Source organism: Solea senegalensis, linkage group LG5 (assembly GCF_019176455.1).
Source record: "Solea senegalensis isolate Sse05_10M linkage group LG5, IFAPA_SoseM_1, whole genome shotgun sequence".
Lineage (NCBI taxonomy): Eukaryota > Metazoa > Chordata > Actinopteri > Pleuronectiformes > Soleidae > Solea > Solea senegalensis.
In genome coordinates this window covers 11,616,057-11,641,323 of record NC_058025.1, presented here as the reverse complement: position 1 = coordinate 11,641,323, position 25,267 = coordinate 11,616,057, and the positions used below count along the sequence as shown (strand labels likewise).

At 40.3% G+C, this 25,267-nt stretch overlaps 2 protein-coding genes across 7 annotated transcripts in view; one reads left to right on the top strand and one right to left on the bottom strand.

Annotated features, from left to right (window-relative positions):
• Nucleotides 1-9,552, top strand: part of pde4d (phosphodiesterase 4D, cAMP-specific) — a 135,701-nt gene extending 126,149 nt beyond the window's left edge. For all 5 annotated transcript variants that reach the window (XM_044025701.1, XM_044025702.1, XM_044025704.1 and 2 more), the window contains exons 8-15: nucleotides 107-282; nucleotides 366-464; nucleotides 581-745; nucleotides 953-1,052; nucleotides 2,961-3,115; nucleotides 3,202-3,324; nucleotides 4,150-4,332; nucleotides 4,917-9,552. In XM_044025701.1, coding sequence (XP_043881636.1) covers nucleotides 107-282; nucleotides 366-464; nucleotides 581-745; nucleotides 953-1,052; nucleotides 2,961-3,115; nucleotides 3,202-3,324; nucleotides 4,150-4,332; nucleotides 4,917-5,420 — 1,505 coding nt within the window. In that variant the 3' untranslated portion in view covers nucleotides 5,421-9,552. The remainder of the gene's footprint in view (nucleotides 1-106; nucleotides 283-365; nucleotides 465-580; nucleotides 746-952; nucleotides 1,053-2,960; nucleotides 3,116-3,201; nucleotides 3,325-4,149; nucleotides 4,333-4,916) is intronic.
• Nucleotides 9,553-10,416: 864 nt separating this feature from the next.
• On the bottom strand, nucleotides 10,417-23,510 carry rab3c (RAB3C, member RAS oncogene family). 2 transcript variants are annotated; one of them, XM_044025708.1, is made up of 5 exons: nucleotides 23,422-23,510; nucleotides 21,553-21,777; nucleotides 15,790-15,908; nucleotides 12,992-13,116; nucleotides 10,417-12,843 (listed from the first exon to the last, which is right to left on the bottom strand). In XM_044025708.1, the coding sequence occupies exons 1-5, from the start codon at nucleotides 23,437-23,439 to the stop codon at nucleotides 12,653-12,655; spliced, it is 678 nt and encodes a 225-aa protein (XP_043881643.1). In that variant the 5' UTR covers nucleotides 23,440-23,510; the 3' UTR covers nucleotides 10,417-12,652. The 2 variants fall into 2 exon arrangements, with proteins under 2 accessions (XP_043881643.1, XP_043881644.1); XM_044025709.1 differs by lacking the exon at nucleotides 23,422-23,510 and adding an exon at nucleotides 22,848-23,121.
• Nucleotides 23,511-25,267: the final 1,757 nt, after the last annotated feature.

Sequence of the window (25,267 nt, the reverse complement as noted above, 5' to 3'; positions counted from 1 at the left end):
CACAGGGATATTTTTAAAATGTTTTAGTTGAACCACTCCCACACAGAAGAACCTGAAGGACACCAAAACATTGTCCTCATATTCACCACTCTTTGCATCTCTCCAGACAAGCAACATGAAGTGGAGATGCCGTCCCCTCAGATGCAGAAGGAGAAGGAGAAGAAGAACAAGCCCATGTCTCAGATCAGCGGGGTGAAAAAGCTGCAACACTCCTCCAGCCTCACAAACTCCAATATCCCACGCTTTGGGGTGAAGACGGAGACGGAGGATGAGCTTGCTAAGGTGTGTTTGTGTGTGTCTTTAACTGAGAAAATAATAACACTAATAATGAATGATTCTAATTGTGTCTTCAATTCCTTTTGCAGGAGCTGGAACATGTGAATAAATGGGGCCTTAATGTTTTTAAAATCTCAGAGTTCTCTGGGAATCGGCCACTAACAGTCATGATGTACACAATATTCCAGGTGATGGTCGTCACGTCTTCTGTCGCTCTTAGATGATAAACACCTCTCGGATGTCAAATTTTGTTTTGACCCTGTCGACTGTCTCTTGTCTTCTCTGTTTTGTTTTGTTTTTTTAGGAGAGGGACTTGTTAAAAACTTTTAAAATTCCACTTGACACCTTTATAACGTACCTGATGACCTTAGAAGACCACTATCATGGCGATGTGGCCTATCACAACAACATTCATGCTGCTGATGTTACCCAGTCAACACATGTGCTGCTGTCCACCCCTGCCCTTGAGGTGAGGTGCATGTGCGAGCACGCACACACACGCACACACACACACACACACACATTGCCCATGCCTCCACAATCGCCACCAATCAAACTCTTGTTCAAAGTCCAATCAATGGCACTCACTTGCAAGGATATTTTTGTCCAGTGATTTTATTCTCTCATCAGTGAACTCCTTCCCTTCGCTCTGTGCTCTTGGTTCCTTTCCTTTTAGGCTGTGTTCACGGACCTGGAGATCTTAGCTGCCATCTTTGCCAGTGCGATTCACGACGTGGACCATCCTGGAGTCTCCAACCAGTTCCTCATTAACACCAGTGAGTCTAAATCTGGCGCCGTCTTAGCAGCTACGTCAGCGGCTCAGCAGTGAGATTGGTGCATGTTCACAAACAGCCACAGTCTGATACCCAGACGGGAACATACACACCGTTACCTCCGTCTCACTCGCGTGTGCGCAGACACGCGCACATATATGCGCACAGTAGCATTCTGCAGACAATTATAATATATTACAATTATAATGTGTATATATCATAATAATTCATGTTTCTTTACTGTTCATGGCTGGCAGAAGATGCTCAGAACAGAACAGAACATTCTGTTCTGAGCAGCACATGCACATGTATTGACAGGTATGTGCTCAAGCATGTGCTTTTCAGTCACGTGTGGCGGCTTTGACGTGTGAATTCAAGAGAGAAGTGTTCAAAGAGGAGATCGATATTGTCCTTAATATAGGGCCTTTTCCCAAAACAACCTGGAAACAAAACAAAAGACCAGGAAAAACATCCTCCTAATGATATAGAGGGTCGCTCTGCAAAGGCAATATTTAGTTTGACATCTTATTTGATATGAATGCGGTTTTAGTAAAAAAGTGGATCAGTTAAAAAGACTTAACAATCCTAGAAACGTGGGTTAATCTCCAACAATTACCAGGGAAATCTCAATATTTAACAGAGGAGTCTGGTGTATTTAGCGACTGCTGAAAGCCCGCGATGAAGCGCATCTCAAACGCCGTGCTGTGATGACCCCGCCCAACCAAACTGTGTAGAGTCGAGCCGTGGCGCGGCAGGACCATGTAGTGGAAAAGAGTGACTGGTTTTAAGGTATCCATGGTTGCCACTGCTGTCGCCATCCTATTACAATAAGCTCACTGCTGTCATGTTTATTCTTTCCTCATCATTTCCCCTTGACCTCCATGCATCACATGGTCAAGGAAAGCTATTGAGAAAAACACAAGGACTACGGAAATGACAACCTTAGAGAATCAAAGACATTTGGACAAATGAAATGAAATGTGATGTTGGTCAGTAAACCCTGGAACAAGAATCTGTGGCATCAAATACTTTCCTTGTCCAGTGTCCCTGATACTAAAGGAGTTATATAACAGTTCTTCACTCCACACTTCACCTTCAGTGATTTAATATTCTATTGAAAGGATCAGAACCAACATGTATGCATCACTTTTCATTTGTAGAGAACATGCAACCCTCAAGCGTTGAGCAAAAGAAAGAAAGAAAAGACAAAGATGAGCAGCCTTTCCCTGGTTTGCTTTGCAGGTAGCAGAATTCACAAAGTCATATTTTAAGACCTTGAAAAGGGAAAGATAAACTACCTGCTTTACTCGATATGACCACTGATAGTGGTGGAAGTGCATTAAACTGAGCCTTAACCAGACTTAATGAGTGAATCCATCTGCCGCTAGTGACTCACTGACTAACTCGCGGCTGGAGGTGTGACACAAATTTCACCTTTATTTGGTCATTAAGAGGAAATAAACCTCCTTTGTGTGACCACTGGCACACATCTTTAATCAGTCATTCTGGAGACGACAACAGAATGTGACTGTTATGTGAAAGTATTAGTAATACCTTACCAGAACAACATGGTCCCACACACTTACTGTACCACAGTAAGTGCACAGAATGTGTTGTGGTTCCCGTAAACCCAAATCGGGAATCCCTGTAGTCGGGGGTAGTGTGAGTCATCCTCGTTAGGAGCCACCGGTCTGATACTCTGTCAGGCACAGAGCAACAGAGCAGGGTCCCCTTTCTCCTTCCCTCTGCTCTGTTCCAAAGTGGCCACGACTAATGCATCTTAATGGAAAATCTAAATACAGCCAGAGAGGACCTTCAGATGACCCACAGTGGGGGAAACCTCTCACCGGCAAACATGGGTGGTGCTTTTTTTCTTTGTTACTAAAAACCTAATCTTTCCTTCCCCTGCAGATTCAGAGCTAGCATTGATGTACAATGACTCATCTGTGCTGGAGAACCACCATTTAGCAGTCGGTTTCAAGCTCCTGCAAGAGGAGAACTGTGACATCTTCCAAAACCTGACCAAAAAACAAAGACAATCACTGCGAAAAATGGTCATCGACATCGTAAGTGAAAGGATTCGCACGTGTGTCGATTTGCTTTTATAATTCATGTGGTTCAATACCAATGACTTGTTTTGTGGCGTGCCCAGGTGTTGGCGACGGACATGTCGAAGCACATGAATCTACTGGCTGATCTGAAAACTATGGTGGAAACCAAGAAGGTGACCAGCTCTGGTGTCTTGTTGCTCGATAACTACTCTGACAGGATACAGGTGAGATATCACAGTGCACATCCAAAGAATAAATACACAAAACCAGTGTGCCCAGTCACTCTAAAACAGAGGGGCCAAACTAGCGGCCCCTGGACCATATTATGTAGCCCCCCTCATCGAGTTCATGCGGCCCCACCATTTAATATTATGTCGTCATGAAAACATGGCCTATGACCTCAGCCAGGTGACACAGATATAGTCGGATCATGTTCCCAAACAGGTTTGTTAGCAATATTTCTAGTAATAGTAAATATATTTTATTTTATTTATCCCATTACTAAATGTATTCTATTCAATTAAATGATGTATTAGGTTGTTTAGTGTTCTCATTACAGTTTTATTTCTCAGGTTTTGGTCATTTATAGATGATTTAGATTTGGATCATGAATATGTTGGGGTTTGTTTGTTTTGGGGTTTTTTTTATCACAAACTATACTTCAACAAACTCCATATCAAAACAAACACTTGAGGTCAAACCATGGCCAAGTGGAAAGGGCACTTGGCTTGTAACCAGAGGGGTTGCCAGATTGAGACCCTACCAGGTCAAAAAAAAGGGCCGGGGGTAGCGCCTTAGCAAGGTACCCAACCTGGCCCCCCGCTGCTCCTAATTCTTGGAGGTTTTCTAGTAGAGGATGGCTTAAATGCAAGCACTTTGCCTTGCAGGACTGATAAAGGTCTAACCTATTTATTATTTATTGATTTATTTATTTATTTACTTTGAAATTCTGTAAAAAATATATTCCGATTTTCACCTTATTTCAGCCTGAAATTTCACAGCTGTCCCGGTGGAACCACCTGGGTAACATGGCGGTCTATTATTTCCAGGTTCTCCAGAACATGGTGCACTGTGCGGACCTGAGCAACCCCACCAAGCCTCTCCAGCTGTACCGGCAGTGGACAGACCGCATCATGGAGGAGTTCTTCAGTCAGGGCGACAGAGAGAGGGAGCGAGGCATGGAGATCAGCCCCATGTGTGACAAACACAACGCCTCGGTAGAAAAGAGCCAGGTAACGCACAGACAGACACACAAACATGTAACATACAGGGCTTACTTATCTTTTTAACCTGACTTTTAAGTGAGATTTTTATTGTTTCTTTCTGTTAACTTCAACCTTATATTTAAGTTTTAATATTTGAAACCTTTCATTTCTTCCTGCCCGTGTTATTTATCTTGTATTTATTATTTATTTCATTATTCGGACACTTTTGTGAAAAGACGGGGTTTGTTTGTGTCTGTTGTTTGTTTGTTTAATTTATTGTGTCATTCTAGCATGTACTTTTTTTTAACGGGACTCTTGATTCAAACATATTTTCTTTGTATATTCACTTTCATCTGTTTTAGCCATGTGCTGTAATTCATTGGGATATCCTTTAATTATTGCCATAATATTCTTGTATTCTTTTATTTATTCTTCAGTTTTTTGTAGGTACTTCACTGGAAATGCACATATTTCCTTTAACCATCCCTAGTTTAGTTTCTGCTACTGTTAGACTGTTTTCATTTCCGTTGACAAATGTTATATAAATAAGGTATTGCTGATTTTTTGGTCGGTTGAATAGTTTTTCTTTTATTCACCCTTGCGTCTCGTAGGTTGGTTTCATAGACTATATCGTGCACCCTTTGTGGGAGACGTGGGCTGACCTGGTCCATCCCGATGCCCAGGACATCCTGGACACTTTGGAAGACAACAGGGAGTGGTACCAAAGCACCATCCCCCAAAGTCCCTCTCCTGCTCTAGATGAGCCTGAGGATGGGACGCGACCCCCAGGTGGGGACAAGTTCCAATTTGAGCTCACTCTGGAGGAGGACGGGGAGTCGGACACTGAGAAAGACAGTGGCAGCCAGCCGGAAGAGGAGGAGGAGGAGGAGGAGGAGGAGGAGGAAGAGGATGACAACAGCTGTACTGACTCTAAAACACTCTGTACCCAGGACTCTGAATCAACAGAGATTCCTTTGGACGAACAGGTGGGGGACGATGAAGACGACGACGAGGAGGCGCCAGAAGAGGAGGGAACGCCCTGTTCGCCGCCATGTGTGTTGGAGGAAGACGTCGCGGAGGACGATAAGGAGAAAGAGGACTCTCCCGACACATAGCAGTTTTTGGACAGCACCTGATTAACTGTTCTTCTTAGTAATGACAGATGATTATTTATAGAATATTTTTGGGGTTTTGTGGAGTCTCTCTGTGTTTTTTTTATACATCTATGTTTATGGTTCCAAAGCGTTTGCTGCTCTCCACCTTGGCCACTCCTCCTGTCAGCTTTGTTCAGACACGCCCACTGGTACTTCAAGTTTTTTTGCACTCAGGAAGCTCCTTTCCATTCCCATTTGTACTGAAGTGGTGTGTCCTTATTTCAATTCTACACCCCTTTACTATCTTCAGTTTAGAACACGGATGACAGTGCTCAGCGACGATCACATGATTGATAATACCGCATTTATTTTCTTTCCTGCACTTTGTCTCGGCCTTGCCTGAAAGTTTTAGCAGTGTTTTTTATCAAGTGCCCATGTCCTACTGAGACACTTACGGGTGTTTTCAAGGAGAAATCTCCCCCTCGGTTACGTCGTTCTCCTCCTCACTACAAGCGTTATACTGTCGTTCTGCTGAAAGCCCTTTGGGACGTCACAGAGATAAAAAGCTGCAGCACACTGGGGGAGCTTTTTCGAGACACATCGCCATCGATGTGGTAGTCTTCCTTGAAAAAAAACAAAACAGAAACGACTGACACAAAGCTCAAATCCAAACAGCCATCGATGCTGTTTCCTAGACCTCTTATCATTTTCTTTTTTATTGTACTGTATGTAATATTACAAATATTTTCTAGAATTTACTGTGGCAATTCCAGGGTTTTCTTTTGTTAGCGAAGGAAAATGAATCTCTTTGGAAACCAACGGGGAGAAATGAGTAACTATACTGTATATTCAGTGTTTTGAAGGGGGGGTATCTTTACTGCTGGGTTACATTAAGAGTGTTCTGAGGTGTTTGCACTTGCTCCAATAGCATTTATACTGCTATCTCCATGCCACTATACTCATATTTGGTTTGTCCTATGAGTTGAAATTTAGACTTTTATTTTATTTAAAATACCTATTACATTTACTGCAAGTTTTCTCCGAGAGGGAATAGAATTCTACCGTCCTGCATCTCATGCTTTACTCTCACTGAATTTGTGTATGATGTAGATGGCGCCTTTCAATTCTTTTAAATTATTATTATTTTTTTTTTAATTAATGTTGCCTGCAGTTCTTTTGAACACATTGTCAGACAATGCAACGCTTTGTAGTCGACACAAAGAGCACCTTTTTGCTTTATTTTTTTACACTTAATTAGTGCTCAGTGTATACAGAAATAGTCATGGTGTTTGGAAAAAATACTGGGTGATTTTATACCAATGTTATGTAAGCCTTTATTGTTGCCCCCCCCCCTTTCTTTTGCACATTAGGTTGACGTACACACACACACACATCACCAACAGCTGCGCACCACCTCATCTTCAACCACTTTGAGTTCAGTTTTCATCCAAATGGTATTTACTTCCTCCATCGCCACCTTAACCCTTTAACACAGAGCGTATCGCGGCCGATGGGTAATTATTACGGTAATTTCACTCGCGCTGTCGCAGGACGCCAGTGTCTTCGTCACCAGAGAAGAGAGAGGGTTGAGGATTTCTCGAAAGGCTGTGGTGCCGGAAGTGACGTACTGAGGGCCGCAGCAACCAAATGACTTTTTTTGACTATGACTATATGGCCTTACCAGGTCATCTTGGCCCTAACCCTTAACCTCACTTCTTCTAAACCCCTGCTCTTTCCCCCCGAAATGTAGTTGTTTCTTGTACATGATATATTTAGAAGCCGTCTCTTCTTCCACTTTTCTGAGATTTCTCTCAAAGTCCTGTGTTGTAGTGAAAACTTCGGGACTTCTAGCTTGGGGAATAGTTGCCGGCGCCGGCTCTCAGTGCATCACTTCTGGTATCACAGCCCTCCGAAAAATCCTAAACCAGGAGAGAGTTGGAAAAAACCTGTGCATAGTTTCCATTTTTTCTGGCCTGTTTGTGGTCACCGAGACAAAAACTCAACAACTATTACTTTAAATATGTTTTATACTGTCCAAATTTCAAAGGTAACACGCAGTGTCTGGTGTTCGTGCACAACTGCAGGGTTTTTCTTCATTTGAAATTGTTAATACGCTATTTTAACATGCAGTAAATTGTAAATAACTGCCAGATATTGAAAGTTATTCTGGGAAAAATGGGCAAAAACATTTACTCCCAGGACTTTTTTTCTGGTTTAACTTTTCTGGTTATGGTTAGAATAAGCAAAAACTAAATAAAAATAAAGTTGTCCCCTCTGCATAGACATTCTAATGCACTGATATATTCATATATCGCCACTTTATGCTTAAACCGGCCAAAAACACTCACTCACTTGTGCATACCTAGGCTTGAACAATGCTGTCTTACACCTCGGCCAAGAGTCTCTTAACATTTTTCAGGTTTCTCTCATTTGTCACTTATCATTATTATTATTATTATTATGTTATTATTATTTATTGTTTTTTGTGTTTTTTTTGCAATATAAAGGTGGTACAGTAAATATTTCACTGTAGCATAGACGACAGTACAGGCTTGCCAGTTACAATACCCAAATATACTTTCGTTTTTTCTCACTCTCTCTGTGTACATATAATATAGAAAATCGACAAAAGGAAGAAAAAAAACACTTGAAAATCTGCACACAGCTTTTTTTTTGTTTCAACTGTGTCATTTAAAAAAACGTTTCATTTCGTCTTTCATTTTGTGCCAAGTTTTCTTTTTCTTTCTCCATCCTCACCCAATGCCCTTACCTGTAATAAGATTTTCTCGTTTTATTGCTGTTTACAAACATATTTATTGTGCTGTATATATATATAATATATATATATATATATATATAATTATTAATGTTATTACTATCATAATGCCGTCTGATGTAAATGGTTGATTCTTATCATCCCTTTTGGTGATGGTGTGGCTGTATTACGTACCTCTTGTTGAGAGAATGTTTATTACACATGAGCTTCAGTGTAAAAATGATCCATCAACATGTTTGCTTATGTGAGAACTAGCTCAGTGACGAGAGGGGGGAAAGCCAAATTGGTTGTTTGTTTTTTTTTAAAGAAACTGTTCCTTGGCCCATGGGCTGTGCCTTAAATTCAACATTTACTTAAAGCTTTTTTATTTCTTTTATTTCCTAGTTCTCTTTTGCTGCATTAGTGAAACTGTTGTCTTGGGCTGGCCTGATCTCCTGTTGTGAAAATGTTGCCTTTTTTTTTTTTTTAAATATGACAGCCAAATACAATTTGCATCAAAAATGTGGCACTGGGTTCTAACTATTGTCGTCGGTGTGTGGAGGTGTGTAGAGATTCATGTCATCTGCAAGTACATCGATTTTACTACTTGAGTGATGTGCGGCCCTATAGTTGGATGTCAGAGGAGTCACGTTTGCTGTAAACCTGGTCTGAACAAACACACACTTTCTTTACACCCGGCCACTGTACACTCAAAGACGCGACTCGGCATGTTGAGCGACAAGTAACTTTTGGTTACATCTACGTGGTTGTTTTCACAGCGACAAACACTGGAGTCGGGTGCAACAAGAGTGTGCAGTTGGTGCTCGACCACGGCCTTCGAAGCACAGAGACTCTGAGACACGACTGCATCAGCCACTGCTGCATTAATTATGGCTGAAACACTGACAGTGTGTTGCTTATCTATGCTTGGCCCACACTTCCACTTACATTACTTGCAATATCCAAAACCACTGACATCTTTCTGCCTGGACAGGAGAAGGTTTGAGTATATTTTGGTAGTGAAGGGGGGGTTGGGAGGGTCGGGGATTCAGGTTTTGGGGTGAGTCACATCATTGTCCCCGAGACGAGGGACTCTTATTTTGACACATATACTGTAGATTCTATACAGCCCTGGACCAATGGAAAGGAAAACACAAACTGTAACTTAAAAAAGGTCTTCAGGACAATTATTTTTGGGTTATGTCTTTAGAATGCCAACTTGTCTGGAAGTTTCATAGGACAACTGAAATGTTATTTTAATGGATTCCTTGTTAATTGCAGTCTATTGGATAGCACTGTAGATCATACAACTTTATTTAAAAAAAAAGACAAAAAGAATGAAAAAAAAAAGTTTTTATATGCAATGGATTCAATTAAAGCATGGGTTGATTCTGCCTATTCACTGGCTTCTTGTTGTCATTGTCGCGGAGGCTGAGACGCTCATCACACGTGGAACAGATACACTGTACTATACTATTTTCCTCCTGCTACTGTTGAATAATTTAAACTAGTATTTGTTAAGAAATTGCATCATACAAGGTAACCAATAAGTACAGCTTTGACCAGGGGAGAAAATCCCATTTCATTGTTGGGGAGACAAACCATAAAATTACTCAGAGAATTCCTGTGGGGTGTTGAATTGAACATCTAAATCCAAAGAAATAACTACTTACTTAACTACATAACATCACACTCTATGTTGAAATAGCCTCAATATATATATTTACTAGAGAGTGATGTGTCACAGGAAATATCTCAAATGTGAGAGTGGACCAAACCACTGAGGCGTTCTGTAACAAAAAACAAAAAACAAACAGCTGATAACGTGCCTTCATCAAATTATATTATACTATTTAACTATTTACTTTAATGACGTGGGGGACAGAGGGGACATGTCCCTTCCAGGATTTACACCCTTGGCTGTGACTGTATTTGAGTTTAGTTGAATTAATCTTGTTTTACAGTGCAGTTTCACCAAGTGCTGTAGATTAAACATAATGTAATAATAATGTAATATTCACTGAACAGATTTCTTGGTGCAGACACATTGATGTGACACTAGGTGGCGCACAGCACCCGTAGAAATGAAACGGGACCTCTGTGCTGCTGCTGCAGAACAGAACAAGGCCGCCCAGACACCGAGCGCCATCTAGTGGGCAGCAGCCACCTCTTCATGTTACCTGTGTGTATAATAGCAAGGCGGCAACCCACTGATAACATCTGATTTATTTTCAGTTAAATTAAAGTAGTCGCTCTCTAATATAAGATTCTGACCAGTTAATTATTCTTTTATTAAACGCATCTTGACTTCAGATCATTACAATGATTTATTTCATGGCTGTTAGCACAAAATGATAATATCACACACATACACAGGTGTGCTTCGTGCACAGGATCTCTGATCTAGTGGTCTGTATGTATGTATGTGTTTCCCCCTTCTTTTTCTTTTTCTTGGATTACATGAGTATGAGTATTACATGAGTTTATCTTCTTTTGACTACCTTTCACAACAACACTGCATTTTGACATGATAATACGAGTTCAACCGATACACGCAACACTTAGCAGGAACAGCATTTCCCTATGTGAATGCATTTGTACAAAAGGTATACACAAACAATACAATTATATTACGTAATTTGTCTCTCTTTCCATGTGGCAGGCACACACGCACACACATGCACACAAACTTGTTTTTATATCTTAGTGAGGACAATAGCCCCTTACCTTAACCTTAACCATCACAGCTAAGTGTTTAACCCTAATCCCATGATCAAAAAGGTCCTTGCAAAGATATAAATCCAAGTATACACACACACACGCACCCTCTTCAGAGATTTGACATCACTTTCAGAGCCATTCTGACCAAACTGTCACTCACACACTGCAGACAGAGTCGCTGTACCCAAGGACAGGAGGAATTTATGTACAGGGTTTTAATTCATAAAATATTGCACTTATTGGCCCATTGCATTTCACAGCGAGTGCTGTGAAAAATGCTCCTAAAATCTGTAACATAGAGTGATATATATTTACACTATCTTATTATATAAATCTACATACAGTACATAAGTCAGGACTGGCTTCATGCATTTTTTTTTTGTTTTTTGGAGCTGATCATCAATTATGCAACAATTGATGACGACGCTAAAGGAACCGTAGTGTTTTGGCACTAATCTTTTTTATTATTATTATTATTATTATTCACTGCAGAACTGAAAGGCTTTCTGGATTTTTCCGAATAAGATTTTTTTTATTTTATTTTACTATATGAACTTATGTTATTGAGACATCAAGAGTTCTTTATATACCTGCCTTAAACTACTATATGTCGTAATTATGATGTTTCCTAAGCAGCTTCAGAACTTTCTTTCGGCTAGGACTTAGTTTTATAACAAAAAGGTGAAATTTAAGCATGCCGAGGACTCAGAAAATGTTTTTGTTTGTTTTTTTTAAATATATGGCTGTTTATTCCATGCCAAAGCTGATTTATGATTTATATGTCAAATGCTGTACTATGTCTTATTTATTCAGTGAAATGTTGGATCCTTGCTGTCATTTGGAGATGGGGATGTTAGGTTTGGGTTAGGCCGATCTTTAGCTAAAACAGCAATAATATGACTGACTTTTGTTGTTGTTGTTGTGGGCAGCATGCTCATCGCATTAAACTAAACGAGGTCATGTGAAAGGCTAAGCACATAGAAAGAGTCGTCTTACTTACCAGAGATTTCACACGTCTACAGACAGCAAAACATGGACTAGTACTTACATCAACATTAAACATACTGGAATTATTCCTAAAAAGTTAACAACGGAGGGATTTACGGAGGCCGAGTTGGAGATGCTAAAAGGCCACTTTTCATCCATGGTAGATGTTTGTTTTCTTTTTTTTAAGATGGCAAAGTTTCACTATTCTGTGACTCAAACACGATACTCACACTCATGCACACTCACAAGACCACACACACACCCATTACACAAAACAAATCGGCTACATCCTATAGTGCACTAAATCACTGATTTGGCAGCTTTAGGAGAAACTAAAACCTATAAAGGGGGGAGGGAGTACAAAAAATAGACATAAAAGAATTATTAAAGCACTCATTGATTCTATCCCTCATGTTATAGCTATGTTTAGGTCTTAAAGGTGGTTACTGTACAGAATGACTGTGAACTACATACAGCCTTATCAAACATACATGGTTTTAAACCATACTAACTAAGCCAAAAAAAGGACATTGGTGATTCTAAATTGTAAATATCCTGTAATATTACACATTTGCCATGTCTGTCTGGTTATTTGCTCTTGATATAAGGTGATAAAGTTGAGTGATAATACAACAGCATTGTTTTTTTTGTAATTCTACAGCTAAAGAGGTTCTGAAGTGTCGTCCGGAGAAAGCAGCACTAGCAGGGTTAATAATGCTGAGGGAGAACAAAACTCAGCACACTTACTAGGGGCCTGTGCTACCCTCACTTGGCTTCCTGACATTAGTTACTAACAGTTGCATCCAGGCTGCTGAAGGGGCGGAGCAGTGTCTGTGAGTTTGGCAGTGGGGGCTCCCGTGGTGACAGCCGGATCAGTGTCCAAGCTCTCGGACATCTTGTCACAAATTAGGTCGACGAGACGTTCAAAGGTCTGCTTCACGTTGACGTTGTCCTTGGCGCTCGTCTCGAAGAACTCAAAACCTTTGGAAGAGGGAGTGCGAGTCACGTAAGAACATAGCAACATTACATCTTGGGAATAATGGTTTAAAAGAAATAGCAATGATGCAACTGAATGTGTTAAAAAGAGTAATATGATCAGAAAAGACAAGAGGAGAGATGTTGCTCTTACCCAGTTGCTCTGCCAGCAGTCTGCCACTATCCACTGAGACCACTCTCTCCTCTTCCATGTCACACTTATTTCCAGCCAGCACCACCTGTGCGTTGTCCCACGAGTAGGTCTTTATCTGGGTTGACCTGCATGCGATCACAAACAAGTGAATACATCACAACCACACGGACATGGACACTGATTATGAGACACAGACAGACTTTGTTTTTGTGCCACTTCTTTGTTGGACACGAGCCGCTGGAGACCGACATGAAAGATGGCAGAGGGAAGGACATGATGTAAAAGTTTGCTCGCCAAGTGGAGCGGTCATGAGCACAGAGAAACATTATTGTGTAATATCTGAGTCACCAATGTCAGCGGTGGAAAAGTGGGTCAACTTTGCTACTGCTCTGACGTTAGTTATCATTTATTATTTCGGAGCCATTTGTTGTTTGTTACAAACAAGGACAGTGGCTTTCACGTATATGACGACCTTTTGACCCAAACCTCAAGCTGGGGACTGGTGCCAGACCTTGGTCTGGGCTGCAAAACCAATAGAAAGCAGCCACACTGCATTGTGATATGTTGTTACAGTGCTTTATATAACATAATATGAGTAATAGATTCATGTCATCTCTCTCTCATGTTCCCTCTTCCGGAAACATGGCATCTGCTTCCTTGTCATTGTGGTTAAAAAAAAAGGTTGGGGACCCCCAACCATTATAGATGGTTCTTTGATATGCTAAAAATAGTATAAGGGCCCTGAGAGTGAAGGTGGTCCTCCGATGAATGACAAAATAGTCCCATTAGACTGCAACAAAATGCCACTACCTCACTGCCAAACACGATATCATTTTAAAATTATATGAGGTTGATGCCTCCCCATGTGTGTGCGTCGGTATTTATCCGGGTTCTCCGGTTTCCTCCCACAGTCCAAAAGCATGCAGATTAGGGGATTAAGGCAAATTGGACACTCTAAATTGACTGTAGGTGTGAGTGTGAAAGAGAATGGTGGTTTAGTCTCTCCATGTTTTCCCTGCCACGGTGTACCCCGCCTTTCGCACCCCCGTGACCCTCCTGTGGAGGATGAAGTGATAGAAGCTGGATGGATGAGGTTGATGCTTTGGCTATTATAACATCCAACAATACAGAAGGTGAGTGCAGGTGTTTGTTTGTTTTTGACATCCTAGAGAAAACCTTTTGCTTAAATATGCTGATGTGCGATACAAATGTTTCTGTAAGATAACAGGATAATTATAACAGCATGCCGTAGGTCAGTGGTGTAACCTCCACAGCCTGCGCTCAATATTTAGGGAACAAAATGATTGAGCAGTTTCTTGCAGTTTGGCTGAAAGTGGGTCAGTGCTCAGTGCCCATGTGCTGAGAACAGGTGGAAACAAGGCAGCAAGAAAGAGAGGAAGAAACAGAGAGAGAGAGCGTTGAAACAGCATGATGTTGGCACTGCTCTCTCTGTCCACTTCTGGCTTGTTACAATATTTGATCATGAGCAGATTTCCATTTATGTCACATATTACTAAGCTTCATAAGCAGGGTTTTATGGATCTGTATTTACCAGTGGTAAAAGGAAGTAGACTGTTGATTATGGTAGTTATGGTAGCAATAAATAAATGACTTGTAAATCAATCAATTGATTTCCTTTGTTAAATGTTAAACTCAGCGTCATATTTCCCCATTTAGTGTCTGTCACAGGCAGGAAGTGAACACGTCACAGGCTTAATTCAGCTACATTCAGGGAAGGAGCTGTTGCCATGGAAACCTCTTTTTTTCCCTCCAACCTTGTCACAATGAACAAGGGAAAGAATGAAAGAAAGAGAGAATTTAAGCCTCTGGGTAAAGAGAGCCTCTCCGTTGTGTCTGTTAAGTGATGTCACAGGTTACCTAATTTAAGATTGTTGCTGTCTCACTTGAATTAAATCACAAACAATGCTCAGATGACAGTATTCAGTCAAAAAAGAATAATAGCTTTGTGTTTTGTCTTTATAGTGACAGAAACTTAATTTCAGTACATAGCAGGTTTAAATGTGTGTTCCATGGCAAGTTAGATAACAGTACAGTGCAAAAATAACTCTCTCTATTAAGTCTGCCTGAGTCATATAATCATTTCCTTGAAGCACACAGAGAAAAATGATGATTCAGAAATCTTTCCTCTAAAAAATGCATATCCTGCGCCCCATTCATTCCTTTGGCTTGGCAGTGGAAGACAAATGTGTAACGGCAGGGTGTAATTAAAAATGGGAAATTGCAGTTTTTCACCCGAGGACCTGTGGATGAAACTCACCTACAAGGGCTTCAGCAAAGCTGTTGCCTTGTACTGTAACTGTTTGTTCAGATGACAACATACGTGATTCTAATCTAGGATTAAGCATTTCTAACCCAGAAACCTAATTTCTGTAATTGAACACCGCCTACAAAGTCCTGGTTGTACATCATGGCTTATTCCCAACATTTGGAGTTGGCTTGCAGTTACTGCAGACGCTTGAGTGACACACGGACGGATCCCAGCCATGAACTTGACAAGTCGCCAATCGATCCTCGAGAATTACATATACAGCGCACTATATAACAAGCCTGTCAATCTAACGTTGGACAGACAGAGAGAGAGAGAGAGGGAGATGGACTCTTTCTGTTAGGATGAGACAGGAAGACAAACTGTGTGGACTTGCAATGTCAACTGACTGCATTTTAATGGAAACAAACACTCGGCTCTTTTGAAATGATCTCATGCTCTTACTCGAATGATCAATACAAAGGCCATACAGATGATTCCTTTATTCAGAACTGTCAAAAATGCGACTCACCAGTCCTGCACGGCACCAAAGGACTCCTCATTGGTGATGTCATACATTAGGATGAAGCCCATGGCTCCACGGTAGTAGGCAGTGGTGATGGTCCTGTATCGCTCCTGGCCTGCTGTGTCCTACACACAGGTAACATGACTTAACATTATTGTTAGGCAGCTGACTGATATTTCAACAACAATGACATCGGTGGATGCAAAAGCAGAGATGTACATTACTCACATGCAGCTGTTTATACATGCCAAGAGGTTCTTTGGATTTAAACCCAGGTTTGGGCTACTTGATTTAATCCCCGGTTGAAGCGTCTATGGTTGGCCACACAAAGTTAGAAAAATAACTGTGGGCTCATTTGTTGTGTTCATAACGTTGGAATAATCTTTGCTTTACTGGTTTTATGTAATGTGTAATTATTTGCTCAGTACAATAATGGCTCGGCTCACTGGTGCAGCATTTTACAGAGCTTGTTTTATGACATGCGTTTCCTAGAAAAGGGGCTAAAAATAGCAGTGAAATGATTGAAACACTGGGATCCTGCTTGCCGTTCATGATAAGGCTGAACAAATTGCACAAAGGCAAAACAAGCAAGTGATTACACAGCATTCAGGGGAAGAGGTACAGTGTCCACGGATCACCCTGGAAACAGGTGCTCGCTGCACTGCTACAAGATGTCAATGAAAATGCTAATGGATCCCAGAACACACAGTTTAAGCTTTTCTCTATCGAGTGTCTTCACATGGAAGGAATAAAACAATGCATTAGGGCAGCTTATTGAGATTTAATGCTTAGATATGTAGATGTGTTGTTGTTGTTTTTGATTTCAAGGCATCACGGTGTAATTATCTGTTCAAAATGTTTTTGAAGGCTTCAGTAACTCATGATGGAGGACATGATACAGAGGAGTTTAACATTTTTAAATCATTGTCAAGAGTAAAATAAAACTGACTATATGAATCAGTAAATGATACTGTCCCCTGGTGACAGTTCCACCCCTTTCAAAAGGTGCAAAATGGTTTGGTCCACATGACCACACCTGACTAAAGCAGCTAATCAGAATGTTTGCTACAGCAGCTAATCAGCATGTTAGCTACAGCAGCTAATCAGCTGGAAGAGGATAGTCTGTGGGATTTTAGTCAAGAAAACAACATTATAGTTCCAATAATTAAAAGCAAAGAAGGTGAGTGCAACAAACACACTTGTATATCTGTCAATGTTACCCAGCAAAGCTAAATATGCAACACATGGCTCTCATTTTCAGAAACAAGCCCTGAGACTTGAGCAGCCCATTCATTTGCTGACAACCTGAGTCAAGGTGAGCTTATTAAGCTTTTTAAAGTCCAAGTCTACAAGTAAAATAATCCACATTTTTTTTGCTGTAAACTAACAGTACATGTTTACTAGTAATGAATTCACTGTAAATTTGCTAAATGCTACCTGTGGTCATGTGCTAACCTCAATGCTGCTCATGTAAAAGCCTTCAAAATGCAAAAGTAGGCAAAGTGAACCCAGAACTGAGAAGGATGACTCCTAATTTAAGACCACTGTGATGAATGAAATTCATTAAAATATAATCTGTGGTTCCATTTTTAACTTTTGTATTGGGAAACTATGTTAACATATCTCATATTGTACAGACCACAATTGAAAGTAGTTTTTTTCAGAAGGCTGATGAATAATAAATAAAACTAGTTTATATTTATTATTTTTTTTCCATTCTTGATATCTTTCTCTCCGTTGGGTTAAACTAAAGTATTTATAGTATCATCTTTGAGCTTGAAATATAAATGGTCTTTGTAATTGTTCTTCAAGCAAACTTCATACTAAAACCTCAGTAACACAGGTGATAATTAAAGTTTGAATATGGTGAAGGCAAAAGCTTTAATATAGTATAGTATGTTTTGTTTTTTTGCTGCTGTTTGCATGTTTACAACTTGCATTTTTGATGTGAAAATGAATAAGCGGTCAGCCCTAATCGTAACTGTGCCACAGGATGAGTACACATTCATGTGAAACACCATTTTTCTCTCTTTTGAGATGGTGAAAGTGGCCCACAGAGACTGTTCCTCCTGCTTGGCTCTTGTTAAACAGAAGGTTGACAGGCAGCACTGGATTGTATTTGCTGCAGTGTTTTTTTTTTTGTTTTTTTTTGCTTTGTGCCACTGTGCACATGGCTTCAACAGTGTGCTTATTATAGCCAGAGGACAGCTCTGACCTTCACTCCACAGACAGAACCCATATGAGACAGAGCTCGCAGTCTGCCAAGCTTCTACACACACACACACACACACACACACACACACACACACACCAAAGCTAGGACCTTTTGTCAGTCCACAATAGCACTACACAGCATGTGTGTTGGGACCCACCCATGAAGTAGCTGGGTGATGTGTATTAGCTGCTACTGTGTTCCCACCAGAGAGCACTTGGTCACTGTGTAGAGTTCAACTTCTTTATTAGGGCCCGAGCACTCACACAGTGTTGTGAGCAACTATTAGAATTCCTGGTATTCATTTTATTGATCTGCTTAACGTTGGTGAAAATGGATAAAAAATGAGTGCGAAAATCAAAACTAACCCTGTCTTAAAATAAGAGGAATATGTTAAAATGGCTCTGTAGCGCCCCCAAAGCCAGGAGGACAAAGCCAAAACTAAGTTGCAACAAATTTCACAAAAATTGGGGGGAACATGTCACCACCCAAGACGAAAAAAAAACTCAACTCAATGATCGTGATTTGCACGTTTCACAAATGAGTGAACTGATCTGAGCACGTTAGTCGTAGCAACATAAAAATGCACATTTGTACTAGACGCATCAAAGATGAAGTTCAAAAGGGTGTGGCCAAGGCAACCACTGGAAATTTTGATGGATTTTGACCATTTGCCACCAAATGGCATGTGCCCTGTAACTTAACATACATCGGCCAATCTGCTCAAACGCATGGCGACTGCAAGGGCCCGCACAATGCTTCATTTTATTTGTAGTGATAATATACACAGGTGATTCTGAAATAGATGTCAGTTAATGAGCCATAAAATAATCGCAATATCATATCTAAGAGTAAGCTGTAAAAAAAATAAACTCAAATTCAGCAAGAGTAGTGCAAAATATAATGAGCATCCACTCCAATAAGGCCTTTGTTTTTTTGGGAGAGGACATTTTGACATGTGTGGAAACAGGTACTGCACATAAGTTAAGTTGATTGATAAGAACGTGTATCCAGAAACTGTGGAAGCTTAGAATATTTACATCTGTGCTATTTTTACCGTGGCCTGTCAAAATGTCTGCCACAAAAGTAGAATGTGGGTATCTACACTGCAGTATTTGTAGATTTGTCTGAAGTAAGTGGATGTGACCTAAAGTACTCCTCATTATGAACAGCTGAAAGAATACAGATTCAGCTCAGTGCAGTATCTATGACTCATGTACAGGCAGAGTAGAACATGAATGCATCAGTGATGCACATCAGTAATGGGATGGTAAATATTGTACAAAACCCTGTAGCTTAAAGAATCCTGAGCGATGCAAATATGCACGACGGACGGTGTGTGAGCATCGTGTAGACATTTATAACTGAAATTTTACCTTAGGTTAACATTTCAAAGTAGCATAACATTGGTTAACATACAGATAACAACAAACAGTGTCATAGCTGTAACTACGGCTTACAAGATTGATTACAGGGTTTATGGTGGTTTGTCATTTTTCAGCATTAGGTCCCGATTTAAACATTTGGGAAACGCTAACAGTGACATTATCAGCTAAGAGAAACAAGATAATGAATTTACAGTATGTTTCACTGATGCTTTGTACAAAATCGTGAGGTACCGTTGTAGATCATTTGAATGATGGTTAAATTTTAGTCTTTTCTAGTATGAAATGTAAGCCTTTTATTGATTTTTCGCTATGCTTCTGACAGTGACCTTTACATGTCATGGGTTTCCACTTCATCTCTGTTAAAAGGGAGTTAGATAGGAAAAAAATCCTATCAGTCCAGAGGACTGAGCTTGTAGAAAAGCTTTGATTATAGTCCACGACCAGAGGTTAATCAAAATGGACAGGAAGTGAATGAAGAATAATTGAATGGAGCTCTTCAATCAGTAAATAAATATTTACAAACGGTATTGTTTCATTTACTTTAGCACAACATGAAACCAATGGTTCCTTAAGTTGCTTTTATCTCTGATATGAATGGTGTGACTGTCACTGACATTAGCCAATAGGCTTCACCTCAAACAGCCTGTAGCATGAGCTCTGCCTGAGGCCAATAAAAAATGAGAGGTCAAATACCTTCTCTTTGAATGGGCTTTGCTAATAATGAAAACACAGTCAGCCATTTGACTGTTCAAAACTCTTGTTTCCCCAACCTGCTGGAGCACTTCTGCTTTCTGCTAATGTGATTAGCAAACGCCAAGTGTCTGGGGATGACTACTGTGGCAAAAGATGGCCTCTGTAAGGAGAAAGATCAAAACCTGGAAGGCAGCGTTGGCATTTAGAGTAGCACAAAAAAGAGAATGGGGAGGAAAAAATCCATCTCCCTCTATCTCTGAGGTGTTTCAAGACAATGTGTCTCAACAGCTCAGATGAATTGGTAATTAAACAGCCTCTGATATTCCTCAGTTTCCCACACATTCTGGGGAAGGTGTTGCTGCTCTCTTTTTCCCAGTGTGTGCCAAAGTAACACATACTTGTCTCCTGTCAGTTATGTTGAGAATTCCATCTGTCTGTGTGCTTTCATTGTGGAGTCTTACATCTACGTGGAAAAACACGAGGGAGCCGTTGCCAAGGTTTCCTATAATTAAGAAAGCTGATGACATGTAACATATTTTTAAGGCTGAGAAAGAAATCACACTTGTGTTTCCTGCTTGAGATTAAAATAGAAGAAAATTCTTAGGCTATTGAATAAAGAAATAAATACTCCGCCCAGCCAAAGTAAGGTGACCTAATTGTGATATTTTGCTTTAAGTTATGAACTGGTTACTTAAGTTGTTCAGGTCTTAGTTCAGCGGCTTTATTTTCCCAGTGAAATTAGGTCAGTTGACGATATAAATATACTAAATCTCCAGGTTTGTTGTGTGTGTGTGTGTATATGTGTGTATATATATATATATATATATATATATATATATATGTATATACACACACACACACACACACACACACACAAACATGCCTCATGCAAAACACTCACTCAAATTGCATTAATGCACGCATCACCTCACGTGTGCAGGATATTTTAATGCATCCAAACCCGGCTTTCAAGTCGAAACCTCTCACAATCTTTGAACTTTATTGATCAACTGAGAAAGATATGGGCAGGGGTCAAGCAAAGGTGGGCTCTGGTTTTATATTGACAGCCCCTTTTTATAGACGGGAGTCGTTCATGCAGGAGCACAAAGGTGGAAGAGCACAATTGTAACATGGGGGGCATCACTGAAGAGCCGCTTCCCCATTAGAGCCTATAGGTAGGACAATAGAACACAGAGGTTTTCCAGCCACTTAATCATGTTTCCAACATGCTAATGTTCACTATTTAACTGAAGGAGATGGAAATGTGTGCATAATTAGAACAGAGAAACTACTGCCTATGTTTCTGCTATAAATGATTGGCTTTATGCTAATGCTATATGAAGTTGAGTTTTCAAAATGGATTTACGTTTTATAGTGGGTGAAATGGGCTGTTGTAGAGTTGAGAGTAAGAGAGTGAGTTGTTACCAGAACATGACATAGCGTCTTTGAATGCTATGTTCGTCCAATATTTCTTACCCAGATCTGTAGTTTGATCCTCTTGTCATTCTTGTACACGGTCTTCACTTTGAAGTCGATGCCCACTGTGCTGACAAAGGCTGAGGTGAAGGCGTCGTCGGCGTATCGGAACAGGAAAGACGTTTTACCCACGCTGCTGTTGCCGATGATCAGCAACTTGAACATGTAGTCGAAGTTTTGGTCCCCTCCCTCTCCCTTCCCTTTCACATCCTGAGTAGCAGCCATCTGCAAAAAAGAAGATAATGATGAATAGAATAGATGAAGTGCTTCACTTTGAGCTGGAATTTATTTATTTTTTTTCCCAGTTTACTTTCAGGCATATTTATTTGAAAAGAGAACCTATGTGATGAGCAAGTGAGAGAGCAAGCTTAATGTGTACACTGTAGTACCAGCTTGATGTACAGGCCACAGATGAGAGGTGACAGAAGGCTGTGTCAGGAAACTCAGCTTGACAAACACAGCAAGCTGTTGTATTGATGAGTATTAGATAACCATGGATTTAAACAGCTGACTTGGTCTCATTTAAAGCCATTGCCTTTTGAAAGGGAATTTGATTATGAAACAAAAGTAATAGTGATGGTATACCTATAGCATAATATGATGGGATTTTATGTCTTTATTTCCCGAGTGGAAGTATATTATGCAGGAGGAAAAACACGTCAATCTTTTACATTGACATTTATTTATTCTTCCTTACATTTCTGACGTTTTTATTTTAGGCTTTAGCAAGGAGTAACCGGATCTATCTGCATCTATATTAAGAGTGTTACGCTAGAAAGGGCAAGGTAATGTTACACCTTAACAACGCGCATTCATTGAGTAATACAATGCAAGCTGTCGACACTCGGCGACCTAACGACGAGTGAAAGCGAAGGATAAGGAGGAGCACAGTCCTATTTTCTCCAAGGTGATTGTTTTTGACAAGGCTTCTGCGTTTATGATGCAAATATTAGCTCTTCCTGTAGCTTCTGCAGTTATAAAAAAATGCCGGACCTCCATCCTGCATTAAATTTCCGTCTGCTTCCGTGTATGAGAGGGAAAAAAACGCACACTCGCCACAGAGGCAGCGTCTGCAAGAACATCGCCAAAATATCAGTGTATTCCTGACACTAAAACACAATTCTCTGTAATCTAGATGTAATCTAAAAAAATAACACAATATAGCTAATCTGGAGCTGCATCGGGATTATATAAAAGAAGAAAAATCTGGGCAGGAGGTTTTCTTTTTTAAACTATTGATGACAATTCTTGCACATAAACTACATAAACGCGAGGAGAACGTTGTGTGGACAAACCTGTTTTGAAGGCCTCGGCTCTCTATCTGTATCTGCCCCTGATTCGCAGAGTACGGTTTTTATATTTGTCGGTGATCTTCGCCCTCGCTCTCTCTCTCACACACACGCACACACTCTCTCTCTCTCCCTCTCCCTCACTCTCTGTCTGTCTGTCTGTCTCTGTCTTTTGGAGCGCAGAGCAGTTTCAGCACCTGGGAGCTGTCCCCTCCTCCGCCTCTGATCTGGCACACGCCCCGGAGCTGACGACGATGAGCTCGCGTGAGAGAAGCAGGAGCAACGGAGCAAGTGCGTCGTTGCGCGTGTGTGTCTCTGACGTTATCTGGGGGTCGATGTGAGGGTGGGGGTGTCAAGATGAATGTGGGGGTTGTAGTCTTTCCGCAGAGCAGGAGAACGCCATCAAACGCGCAAATTCGACTACATTACTCGGCATGCAGCGCATCCCAGCTGTTAACAGCTGCGGTGCGCTCTTATCCAACCTTAAACATCACAGAGCAGGAAGCACTATAGAACGCGTCATGGCTGCAGTCATATGACTGTTTTTCTCTCTCCCTGTCTTCAGTAAAAATCATCTTACCTTCCCATACAAATCCATTCAATCAATCCACGGTGATATTTCGCCTGCGTTTTCCCCTGAGGTTGATACACTTCGAGTAGAGCAGCTGCAGAAATATCTTCTTTTTTTTTTTTTTCTTTTGTCAGGAAGCAAATATAATATCCCTCTCCTTATGCGTCACTCGTGTTCCGACCCCCCTGCCGTCTCCCCGCCCAGGCGACCAGCCGTTTGTTCGGCGGCAGTGTAAACAAAAGAGTCCCGAGTGTCTGCTGATGAATATTATTATTACTGTGGGTCTTTCAGTAAAGCAGCCACTGCAGAGGATTCAACTTTGCAATTATAATCTTGTCGCTTAGGCAGATCAGACCCAAAGTGTTAATGTAAAAATAAGTGTGACAAGGAAGTAATGATGATAATAAATGTGCATAACAAGATCAAAGTGGGTTTTTTACAAGGTTGAAACGATAAAATGTAGGAATCAAAAGTACATACAAGACAACTTTTAAAAAGACCATACGCTACACTATATCTGACTATACAGTGAATTACTGTGTCATAGATACTGTTGTCAGTTGTGTCCTTGTATAGCAAACTACTGCACTGAGTTTACTGTTCTGTATTCTATATAACATGTTATATTATGATTTTGCAGCATTCTCTGGCATAAATATGGGATTTTACTGTCACTTCACAGTGATTAGTGTCAGAAACTAAATTACAGTGGTTTAGCAACATTTCCTTGTATAATACTGCAACTTATTGTGATTCAATAGTATTTTCCTGTATAAATACAGTATTTAACAATGTACATCAGTAGTTTCCTGTAGTGTATATAACATATATAATTACCAGTTGAAGCCTGTGAAATTATAATAGTGTAGTTTACAAAAAGGCCTGACAAAGTCTGGTGATTATTTACAGTGTTGATTTACAAAAGACATTTGACAAAAGGTAGGTTTTTTCACAAGTGGTTTGAAAGATGTTGCTGATCAAACTAATTTCATCCTTCAGGAAATGAGGGAATCGTATAATTGGTTTTACACCTAAAGGAAACATTATTTATCGTACAATAATTCACCACACTGTCACAGTCTGCTGCTGCTGCACAACTGATCTACAACTTGGATGTGAATCCTGCGGACATTTGATAAACCAATTAACGATTGTCAAAATCAAAAAATGAGAAAACCAAATTCAAATAAACATCCCGATTTTGTTAGTTTTGACTATTTATTTTGCCTTTTTTTCCTTCTGAGGGACGAAGTGAAGGACAGGAAGTTATGGGACCCAAAAGTAAAAGCAAATACTTCAAAATAAAAGCCAAGAGGATAGTAGAGAAACAAATAATATACAGAGTGATAGTATTTAACAGTATGCCTGGTTTGCTAGGCCTATAATTGTCCAGGTTATTGATAGAGATGTATTGAATGATATTCGTTTCATCTGGTATTTGTTGGTTTATTTGCAACATGTTTAGGCCTGTATAAAGCATGCATTTTATCTGTATGTTTTTATCATTTCAGAGTCATGAAATCCGCTTGCGCACGTCAGTAGCGTACTTCCATCATGCCTTTCAGTGTTTATGGGCGAAGGGTTTAACTGCAGACCCTCAGACCACTACACGACACCCCCCCTCACACTACACCTTCTCAATGCTGATTGGGTCACAGAAGAGACTGTGTCTGAAACGTGATGACGTTTACATTGGCGATGAAGGATGAACTTTGCGTTTAAAAACAACACAAAACAACGTGTTCTACTCGCACAATGACGGAGGAAAAGGTAAGAATGGATAAAGAGCACATTTTTATATTGAACACAAAGGTTCTGTCAACAGTGTCATTTGATTAGATTAATTTCAGTTGGC

Coding starts and splice junctions, on each gene's coding strand:
- rab3c (XM_044025708.1), bottom strand. Junction 15,909..21,552: donor GGATCAAACTACAGATCTGG/GTAAGAAATATT, acceptor ACCTGTGTGTAG/GACACAGCAGGCCAGGAGCG. Junction 13,117..15,789: donor TTTGGTGCCGTGCAGGACTG/GTGAGTCGCATT, acceptor GATCGCATGCAG/GTCAACCCAGATAAAGACCT.